We start from the raw sequence: 12,016 nt of genomic DNA, 5'->3' as shown, positions 1-12,016 counted from the left end.
GAGAATTCCGTTGTTTTTTATCACTTATCATATATTAGAAAAGTATTGATAATTCAAGTTAGTTCAAATAAAGGGCCTTGTCCTAAGTAAAGGGAAAATTTAGTATATATGTATTATTGAATTATTTTGGTATTTTTCAAAAACCTTCTTTAAAACAATTTGGCAAGAAAAGCTCAAATTTGTGTGGAAGCATCCATAGATAGTGTTGATTCAATTTTGTTCAAATCATGGTCCCCAGGGGTAGGATGGGGCCACAATGGGAAAAGTTTTACAAAGAAACGTATAGAAAAAATCTTCTAAAATTATTAGGCCAAAAATGCCCAAATTTGAATAGCTGCATCCTCAAGTAGTGTAGATTCAAGTCTGTACAAATCGATCGTGGTCCCCTTGGGTAAAATGGGGCCACAAGGGGGGGGGGGGGGGGTTAGTTTTACATAGAAATATATAGAGAAAACTTTTTAAACATATTTTTCTCAATAACTATTAGACAAGAAATGCTCAAATTTGTGTAGAAGCATCCTCAGAGAATGTATATTGAAGTTTATTTAACTCATGGTCCCCGAAGGGGGGGGGGGGGGAAGGGGACAATGAGGGGGGTCAAGTTTTGAAAAAGAATTTATAGAAAAAAAAATTTCACATATTTTCTCAAAAAACCACTGGGTCAGACAAACTCAGATTGTGTGGAAGCATTCTCAAGTAGTGTTGATTCAAGTGTTTTTTTTCAAATCATGAACCCGGGGTATGGTGAGGCAACAATGAGGGGGGGGGGGGGGGGGTGTTTAATTTTTACATTGGAAAATATAGAGAAAAATCTTTGGAAAAGCTTTCAGCCAAAAAAACCCCCTGAAACTTGTGTGAAAATACAGATTGTGCAGATTGAGGTTTTATCATGATTCGCTGGAAAAAAGTGGGACCACAAAAATAGCAATAAAAGAAAAATCTTATACAACAAAGGGGGCATGGTAATATGTTCATTATAATCGGTAGATTTATTTCTTACTTTTTGTGTAAGATCTACTGTATATAATTGTCAAGATAATGTAAATTTGATATTATTATGTTTATCTAATCAAAGCTATAGCTATTGTTGCTCAGATGAGCGATGTGGCCCCCGGGCCTCTCATTCTCACTTTTACAGAAGGAATATGAAGTGGAAAAGTGAGACTCAGATCAAAAGTGAGCTCGTCTTACTTTTATGGTTCCAAGGTCAGGTCATCTTAAGGATACATGAGATGTTCCTATCTTTTATAAATTTTCTGGATATTTTATTACTTATTTCTTAACATTTAAACCGGTTAATTTCCAAAAATTCAGGGTACATTACCACGCTTTTTTCGGAGCTAGAATATTTCGAATTTTCCTTAAAATGGCATGCAAAATGCATTTGAATGCTTATAAACAAACCCATACAATAAATTTTTAATTGAACACTTTATATCTAAATTAAAAAAGAGTCATATAACATTGTGGAGTTAAGAAAAAATTGAAAAAATGGAAGATAGGTCGCGTCTGACCTTAGCTCTGACATTAAAAGAAAACTTGATCCAAAGATTCAAATGCGAGGCATTTGCCTCATTTGAGCTATGGCCATGCAGGCAATAACACCACAGACGCAGGAACTTTGACTACAGAAGCATCAGGAACAGGAAACACCAATACGTCGGAAGTAACACAGCCGACAGTGGACAATGGCTCACATAGCCTCACAAACCACATTAACTTATAAAGTACACATTTGACTGTGTGTTCTATTAGAGGTTTTTTTTCCTTTCTTTCTTTTTTTTGTAGTTGCGAAAATCAGCTTTAGCTAAAAAACAAATATATCTGATATGCTGATATGTAATACTATATTATAATATTGTCTATACAGAAATGTTTTGAATAAGATTTATGCTATCCAGTTCAAATATCAATTTTCGCAGGATACCATGATCACTTTTGTTTAATTTGAATATTCACTTAAGTAATATGTTAACAGGTTTTTAATTCAAGATTGAGGAAATACAATATACATTTCTTCTTAACATTAAAAAGATGGGAGGGGGTTCATAATCACTTGATTTTTGCACTATTATATAGTGCATTTGCATATTTTATCAAAAAACATGAAGTGTGAGGATAATCTAAAAATCCCATACATCTTGTATAACTACACCAATGTATACCACCACCATACCATGTGTTGACGCCCTTCAAAACTGTGACGTGTTTAATTACACCCGGATATGTGATAGAGATGGTATATATGCTACATGGGCCAAACAAAACTGTCGAGCGTATTGCGGATACTGCACAGGTAAATTGAAATTATTTTTAAGTTTAATTTTTTTTAGGAAAAAAAAAAAATTAAATGCGGTATCAGTATTCGCAGATACCAGATATATGAAAAACGTTAACAAACCATATATCATTAAAGAAAAGCTAAAAAAAAAACCAGCTGTTGTACACCTATGTCATCATGGGTTTCAAATAAATTCGATATGGAAAGGATAGTTGATTTTCAACAATTTTAAGTGTATGATTTGTGGAATTTTATTTTTGTTTCAAGTTATGACGACCACTGTACCATGTGTGGACGCCCTTCAAAACTGTGACGTGTATAACTATACCCTGATATGTGATAGGGATGGTATTTATGCTACATGGGCCAAACAAAACTGCGGAGCATATTGCGGACACTGCACAGGTAAAATAATTTTAAAGTTCTTTTTAGTCAGTGAGTATCAAATGAGGTATCAGTATTGATTGATAACACATTGATTGTTAACAGTTACGTCTCTTCTCTTGTCGACATATAGCGGGAAACGACGCTGCACTTGTGTAGAAATTTGCTGAGGTGTACTTGATTCTTTACCATGAATAATTCTTAACAACATTTATATAGCTTTATTATTTAAAAACGATATTTGATTTACAAAATTTATTCACAGCTTGCTAAACTTTATTTCATCGCGATTTTACAATTGCATCGACAACAAATTGCCGGGTCTACACGTGTGTGTTTAGAAATATGTGCAGGTGTTGCTACTGTTGCAAAGCCAACCCGTAATTAAAATAGAAAACATAAGGAAAACAAATTCATAAAGTAATTAACATTCTCTCTCAGGGGAAATTGTGTGATATTTAGCGAAACAAATAATGAATGAATTGTAAATCGAAGAATGATATAATTATTATTTCGTGAAAAAGAATAAAGGAGACAGGTAACTTAGGAATATGAATACTTCTTATTTACATTTCTGGGGGGGGGGGGGAAGTGATTTTTTAAAAATTGACGTAAGTTTTGTTTTCATCTACGTAATACATATGCATCTATATTCTAAACATTTGTTGTAATGTTGTATTTGTGATCATGAATAGACTTTATGTTTTTAGAATATTAATTGTGTGAAGACTACCTGACTAAAGGCAATCTTAAATTGATAATAAACACTGATCGAATATAACAAGAAGGGATTATTTCTATAAGCGTTTGTAAGGGGTTCGGGATTATTTTAGGGATTTTTATCCCCCTTGATTTTGATCACACGAACTTAGAAACACACGCGTTAAGTAGAGGAACTTTCTCAATATTTATTACAAGCGTCTGAGGGCTTCTATCATATTTGTGTCCAATTAGCTCCCTAGAACTTCGTCATTTTTAATGTTTTCACAACGATATTGTGGTAAATGGTAGGGCGTCACCTCCCTTTTCTTTAAAGTATACATCAAACGAATTACAGGGCAGTGCAGGAGACCTATAAGGCTATCATTTCCAAATTTGTGATCAATGGGTACCACCAGGTGGTTCGTAATCATCTTGATATTATTTAAAGTATGCTTATGATAAAGTAAAATATATTTTCTGTTCGAGTACTCTCAGTACTTTGATGATTTTCCTCATTGGCCATAAGCTTCTACTGTCTTAATGACTGCTGTTAGTGGCTGCTAACTTCAGCATGGTTATATTGCCTAACAATGGAATAAACTTCTCATAATTTTGGTTTCAACATTAATTCTGGGTGATCCACTTACATACCCAGTAGTTTGTAGTAGGGGACAATCGTGAATGCAAGTATATTTCATGAACAATATCGAGTCTTCTCTTTCATCACCAATAAACAAAATTTAGTTTAATAGTGTCTTGTAACTCGAAATAAGTTTAATGTTTTGTCGCTCGTAATAATGAGATACATGAAAATGTAACTCGTTACGATGACAACCATACCCTAATACAATACGTCAGTATCTTGTTATAACGGAAGGATTTTTATTTTTTAAGATATACCCCTTCTTTCACTTTAAGTTTATTTGAATCTGAATTATAATTTCTATCATTTTCTGTAAACAGCAGTAAAGACTTTTTCACAAATAATAGAAAATTAAACTGAAATACTTTTATCTATAAGGGGTTCATTATTCTACAGGGGTCACTTTTTTCATGTAAAATGTGCTTTTTTTATGAAAATGAAACTTATTCTTCAGATAAAAGTAGAATAATGACTGGGGGTCATTGTTCTAAATGTACGACGAAAAATGACCCCCGGTCATTATTCTACGGGGTTCATTATTCTACTTTACAGCGGCACTTGGTAAGACGTCTGCCCTATGGTAGTGTCCTTTCTGATATATTTCATTTTATCAAATAAAATATACAACATGACTTAAAGTAGTCATGTTGTATATTTTATTTGATAAAATGAAATATATCAGAAAGGACAGTAGGTTTAGTCGGACTAGGAAAGTATAAAAGTCTATCTCATGTTCCACCACGTGCCCACTCCATGATAACCTAATTAAATATCGAAATATATTGCATAATAAGTTTACTTATACACATATTTGATTTTAGATATCGACACATTAAACACAAAATATATTACAATTCTGGGCTACCGTAACATAACAGCTTTTTAAAGTACAATTCACGTGCCTGTAGTCCAACTCTACTCACAATGCAGAACTATTATAAACCACAAAAATAGAAAAAAAAGTATGACACTGGATTTTATCTCTCTCACACAAATAAACCCACGCACGGATGCCGTACCCAAGATCACTCAGTATTGGAACGGCCTAGGACACATGTATCTCAGCAAAAGTACGTACACGTCCACATAGCTTGTCGCCCAAAACACGTCTAACCTCACTCTTAAAACCACTAAGCAAGGGGTCAAAATATGATATAACATAAAAACCAGAAGAATTAGCTGAAAATGTTATATGTGATTTCTAAAGTTGTCAGCTACTATTAGGTAAAGAGATATTTCATATTTTTTAATATAAAATTTTATCATTTTCCATTATCTTTATATGGGGCTCTTCTTTTAAAGAAGATCAATAGTATCTAACATGGCAGCCACGCCCAGCCCCCTTAATTTAAAAATAAATCATATTTGTTCCCGTTTTGCACACATTTGATAATTGGGTATAGAACATTAGGTGTGAAATTTGTTTTGATAGCAAAAATAAACTGAAACTGAGCTATACGACTAATAAATATGCCACCAAAAAACCCAGCAATTTAAAGAACACATTTTTATATAAGAAAACTACAGAGTTTTCGTTGTGTCTTACGATTAACGATTACAATATTTATAAAAAGAATATAGAGATTTCGTTGTGTTAAACTATTATTTACTAATACTATTTTTTCTTCATTTTTAACCGGGTTTTCCAACGGAAAAATCCGGTTATTAAAATGGTGAAAATGGCGGATGGCGGGCGGGCGGCTGCCAAAAGGGTACCCTCATTGTACGGATAACTCCTCCTACAGTTTTCAAGATAGGAAGTTGTTCTTTTGCAGATCAATTGTACATATATCAGAGGTGTGCATATTGCTAGGATTTTGATTTCCGATAATTTATCGAAAAAATACCAGCTTTTGAACTTAGTCATTTTTTGGCAAAATATTGCATATAGGGTACCCTCATTGTACGGATAACTCCTCCTACAGTTCTCAAGATAGGAAGTTGTTCTTTTGCAGATCAATTGTACATATATCAGAGGTGTGCATATTGCTAGGATTTTGATTTCCGATAATTTATCGAAAAAATACCAGCTTTTGAACTTAGTCATTTTTTGGCAAAATGTTGCATATAGGGTACCCTCATTGTACGGATAACTCCTCCTACAGTTCTCAAGATAGGAAGTTGTTCTTTTGCAGATCAATTGTACATATATCAGAGGTGTGCATATTGCTAGGATTTTGATTTCTGATAATTTATCGAAAAAATACCAGCTTTTGAACTTAGTCATTTTTTGGCAAAATGTTGCATATAGGATACCCTCATTGTACGGATAACTCCTCCTACATTTCTCAAGATAGGAAGTTGTTCTTTTGCAGATCAATTGTACATATATCAGAGGTGTGCATATTGGTAGGATTTTGATTTCCGATAATTTATGAAAAAAATACCAGCTTTTGAACTTAGTCATTTTTTGGCAAAATGTTGCATATACATGTAGGGTACTCCATTTCACTGGATAAGGGTTGACATGGATTATGGATACAGTTTACATAAAAGAAAACCCGGTTTGCTGTCACATTGACAGCTTTTCACTTGTTATACTTAATTTTCCGTTAATCGATAAAAAATAATGATTTACGTTAAATCTATAATTGAATGAATTAAAGAAGAAAAAAAATCGGTTTCAAACCTAGTGGAAGCTGATTCATGGATAATCATAGGAATAAGGTGAAAACTATCTCACCGAGGACTACTTCTCATCTAAGCTGAACCGGTAAATAATCATCAATTATATTTTTTTGCATCATTTAAAGTGACGTGACTATAATTTGTAGTATAAACAACATTCAGTTTAAAATGGTGAATTCTGCAATCTCATCACTCATTCTTAGTGGTCACCATGGCTAATGCTATGCTTGCTGTTACTTTCTTTCCCAACAAGTTTGGCGGTTTCCGTCTCGAATTCAACGGTTATCAGTATATGGTAAGATATTTCATGAACAATTACTTAGGAAAGACAATTATTAAATGAAAACACTACATATGTTCATAGTAAAAGGAAAAAAAACAAATAATGAAAATTCTAAAATAATTTCATATTTCAAATTAAAGAACATTAATGTCATTCATTTTGTAAAATGTGTGCTTTTACATATTTAATTAATAATCCTTTTCATTGATTGCAGATCAATTCACGGAGAAATTACCGACGCTACTGGAAGTGTGTGATTCCGCACTGTGCTGCAAGACTCAACACACATCACGAGTTCATCACAAAGTTTGTCTATCACCACAACCATGAACTAGATGCCTTCGACGTGAGAGTAGGAAGGATAATGAAAAAAATCTATGAAGAAGAACGATGCCCCATCCGATTAGAGAATTAGGAACTCCCGAAACTCCCGATCTCACCACAGGATATCGTCTTAGAGGGAAAATGGACCCGTAGTAACGCTGGAGACAACTTCCTTGTGGCAGATGATGGTGAAGACTCAAGAATTATGATCTTTTGAACAGACAGCAACATCAACTACCTCGCCGCCAGCTACAGAGTCTACGTGGATGGAACATTCTACCCTTTATGGGACCAGTTCTACGAACTGTATTCCATCCAAGGAGAAATCAACGGCCGGACATATCCTTTAGTGTTTAGACTGCTTCCCAGGAAAAGTGAAGTCATCTACCTGCGATTTTTCACCTCCTATGAACTACTGCAGAGAGATCAATGTTATGTTCCAGCCACAGATTGTGATGTGTGATTTCTAAAGTGATTATGTGATTTCGATTTTGCACAGTTGCAACGAATCTTTCCTGATGTCAAAGTGAAAGGATATTTCTTTCATTTTCACACTCAGTGTATTTGAAAGAAGAATCAATCTTTAGAATTAGCCACCATGTACTGCAACAACGACTAGTGAGACGTGCCGCATCCCTGCCCCTTGCACCGATTAATGCAGTAGAAGGTGTTTGGTTCAGCACCCAGGAGGACGCCGAGGAAATCAACGTAGAAATCATCAGATTCGCTGACTACTAGTATGTGACAGAGCAGTGGTTTAAAGGAACAAATATGCAGTTTTGGAATCATTTCGACAACACCGGACCGAGGACCAACAACATCTGAGAAGGATGGCACTCGAAGATCAACAAACAGATGAACGCTGCGCATCCCAACATCTACAAACTTAACAGCCTTCTTCAGTGCATTCAGACCAACAAGGAAGCGGACATCATACAGACAGCAGCAGGAGCCAAACAGAGACCACAAGAAGTCCGGTATCGACGCATTGATCAACGACTGACGCAGCTGACAAACAAATTCATCGATGGAGATATACACATCATGGACTTCTTTGACGCCGCATCTCATCTTCTTCACCTGAGATAATCGGTCAATGTGCATAATAATATCATTAACTGTGAATTTATATTTTCAGAAAATATGTATTTAAATGTAAAAATACATATTCTTAATTTATTGTAATATGATTATTTTATCATGAGTATCAATTTCGATAAATGCGAATGTGTATGTATTGTGATGTAAATATTAAATAGTCCAATACTTGTTTTTATGTTTAAGAATGAAATGTGTTCTAAGATGAAATAAATATAAAAATCATTGCAAATAATGGTTTTGTTGTAAATTCCCGTCTCACGTTTTATGATAAAGACTATAGCAATCAAGGAATTATCTCACCTAGTCAAATTCCCTTTTCGCACACATTTTCTACCAAATTTTCAAATGTGTGCAGAACGGGGACAAACCCTGTCAAACAGATCTCCAGTACTACTACATGTACTACTACACACAGTGACCACTCGCACCCCGGCAAATGTTATTGTCATTTAAATTTAGAACACGTGGTTTATTTTATCTGACTCTTTCAGTTTCGCACGGTAGTGTCAAATTATTTTTTTATCGTAAAATAAGACTTTGAAACAACATGCATCTCCCTTTGTTCTACAAAATACTAGTAATCGACATCGCGGAAAATTCAAATATTTGTTTATATATAATTAATAAAGGCAACAATACAATTCAGTCCGTTTGGAAAATCGATAAAAGATTATCATTTGTATATGAACTATAATTCAAATGTAATTAATGTGCAAACATTATTTCAAAATACATGGGTACCTGCGAAAATTGAAAAGGAAGTGTCAGTTTCTTAAAAGGGGAGAAACTTTATATTTGATATTTTTATATTTATAAAAAAGACTTACGAACCAACGCATCCACCGTACCAGACCCCGGCGCTACTAACTCCTTCACCGTGGACACGTCGAGTGAGTTAGACCCACATTTTTCTATTATACTACTACTGATGTAAATGTGTAAGTTTATATATAATATTTTGACATTTTTATATTTGTATAAAGTTGTACAAACCACTGCATCTAACTTACCAGACCCCGGCGCTACTAACACTTTCACTGTGGACATGTCGAGTGAGTGAATGCCTTATTGTTCCTATACGTATTTGCTACAAGATGTGCATATGCATTGTACTGTAAACAAAATACATTTGACTCTGTATTCTATTTCGCGTTTTTTGGAGAAAATCAGCTTCCGCTTAAAACCCAATTTCATTGCTTAATGCATCATTGTCTTTGTTTTGAAGGCTTATATATTAGAGGAACCTCAGAGTAAACTCAGGTAACCTATTGCTATCTGTTTTCGTCCGTTGTCATGCGTCGTCCGTGGTGCGTTAACAATTTTACATTTTTAACTTCTTCATAAAAACTACAAGGCCAGTTGTTACCATTTTTTTTATGTGAACAACTCTATGGTAAGAGAAATCTAAATTGTGAAATGCATGGCTCTACCACTCCCGGGGCGCCACAGGCGGGGCAAAATATACAAAAAGCCAAATTTTCGAAAATCTTCTTCTCTGATCCCACACCTGTGATGAACACACTGATTGCATGGTAATGATGTCCATGAAGCCCTTTATTACAATTGTGAAATTTATGTTTCCTAGGACAGGGGTTTAGGCTTTAGGGTGGGGCCAATATGGCTGTATAGTAAAATGTATTAAATCTTAGAAAATCTTCTTCTCTACACCCATATACATTTGTTATAAACTAAATGCATGATGTCCATGAAGTCTTCTAACAAAATTGTGAAATTTATGACCCCTGGATTAAAGGTTCAGGTTCTAGTGCGGGGCCAATACAGCCATATATTAAAATGTATAAAATCTTAGAAAATCTTCTTCATTACTCTCGTGTTTACTTGTTACAAACTAATTGCATGGTTATTATGTCTATTAAGTCTTCTACCTAAATTGTGAAATCCATGACCTCTGGTACAAGAGTTTAGGCCTTAGGGCGGGGCCAATTTAGCCAAAGAGTGAGAATGTATTAAATCTCACAAAATCTTCTCTTTTCCTGTCACACATGTGGGGGAAAAAGCCTGAATGCATGGTTATGATGTCCACTTACTCCTTTACCTAAATTGTGAAATTCATGGCTCCTGGGTCAAGGATTCAGGCCTTGGGGGAGGGGGTAATTTGGCCCTTTAGTGTTAATGCATATAATGTTTAAAAACCATCTTCTCTATTCTCACACATCTGTAAAAAATAAATGACTTCATAATTATGTTTACCAGGAAGTCTTCTGTGGTGTTGACTCTAGGGCAGGACCAAAATGGATGTACAGTGTTAATGCAAATAATGTTTAAAAATTATTTTCTCTACTCCAACACAACTGTAAGGAAAACTGAATTCATGATTTTGTAGACCAGGAAGCCCTCTACCAAAGTTTTAAATTTCATGTCCCCCGAGGTAGGGGTTCTGACTCTAGAGTGGAGCCAAAATTTTCTTATAGTGTTACTGCATTTAATGTTTAAAAATTCGTCGTCTTTACTTCAGCTAATACTGATTAAAAACTGAATGCATATAAAGAAAGAAAATAAAGCAGTCTATCAAAATATTAAATTTTATATCTCCCAATGTAGGGATTTGAATCTAGGGCGGGGCCAAAACAGTCATATATAGTGTATAGGGTAGGGGTTCTTAATGCAGAGTGTGGTCAAAAATGTAATTTAGTGTTAATATATATAATGTTTAAAAAACGTCTCCCGACACAGAATAAAAAGTTGACTGCATATTTAGAAAAAAAAATCCCATTGAGCAGTCATTTTTAGTAATATTTCCTGTCACCTACATGTAAGGTAAGGGATATAGCTGGGAGGGTGGGGGTAAATATTTGCCTTAATATTTTATTCTGCTCAGGAGCTTCAATGAAAGAAATGAGTAAATTCACAAATATAGAAAAGAGTAAAACTGAAGCTGTCTATCAAAGTTAAGTTAAGCATTTGGAAAAGGTTCAAGGGGGGGGGGGGGGGGGGGGTGTAACAGTTAATGAAGTTATCATCCCTTGCTTTTTCATATTTTAGTTATCTTCCTTTTGCTTGTTCGTATTTAGTAATTAATATTTGAATATAATGTAATTATAAATAAATTGTTTAATCAAAAGAGTTATGCACGTGTTTTTATCATTTGCAAGAAGAAAAAAAAGTTTTTGAACTTTCTAAATAGACTTCATAATAGTAAAGTAAGAATTGGCTAACTAAACTCACTGATACATGTAAAATGATTTTGTTATAAATGTCAGATGGAGCTACTCAGGTGACAGGTAAGGCCTATTGGGCTCTTGTTTATATACCCAACAATCAAAATCAATTTGAATTACCTTTACCTACATTTGAAACCTAATTTAAAAAAAAAAATCTTACAAACAAAGATATATAGCAGACTCAAGTAAATGTTCCACGAAGCATTTTCTCTGTACTCTTTACCAAAATATTAACAGCAGTAAAGGAGAAACTTCAAGAGTACTGGGCAAGAGTATATTCAAGAAGCAGTTTAGATCAGATGTCGATATTTGAGAATTCCAAGGAACTTTAAGAAAACTTGAAATATCAAAATTTCATCAAAGTAAATTGTATCAAAACGTACGAGCTTTCTACACTTTATACAACCATCCCCAACGATAAATTAAAGTCCAGAGGTTTTGAAATCATTAATAGCTGCTTTTTCAATAAATATGGGTCACGTAAATTT

General features: G+C 34.3%; 1 protein-coding gene across 1 annotated transcript in view; it reads left to right on the top strand.

Annotated features, from left to right (window-relative positions):
* The first annotated feature begins 2,169 nt into the window (after window positions 1-2,169).
* LOC117690118 (uncharacterized) overlaps window positions 2,170-12,016 on the top strand; it is a 29,537-nt gene continuing 19,690 nt past the window's right edge. The window contains exons 1-4 of the mRNA XM_034473385.2: window positions 2,170-2,296; window positions 2,549-2,686; window positions 9,168-9,236; window positions 9,330-9,398. Coding sequence (XP_034329276.2) covers window positions 2,551-2,686; window positions 9,168-9,236; window positions 9,330-9,398 — 274 coding nt within the window. The 5' untranslated portion in view covers window positions 2,170-2,296; window positions 2,549-2,550. The remainder of the gene's footprint in view (window positions 2,297-2,548; window positions 2,687-9,167; window positions 9,237-9,329; window positions 9,399-12,016) is intronic.

The sequence above is a fragment of the Magallana gigas genome, chromosome 8 (genome assembly GCF_963853765.1).
Source record: "Magallana gigas chromosome 8, xbMagGiga1.1, whole genome shotgun sequence".
In the NCBI taxonomy this organism is placed as follows: Eukaryota; Metazoa; Mollusca; class Bivalvia; order Ostreida; family Ostreidae; genus Magallana; species Magallana gigas.
This window is presented reverse-complemented; position numbering and strand designations above follow the sequence as displayed.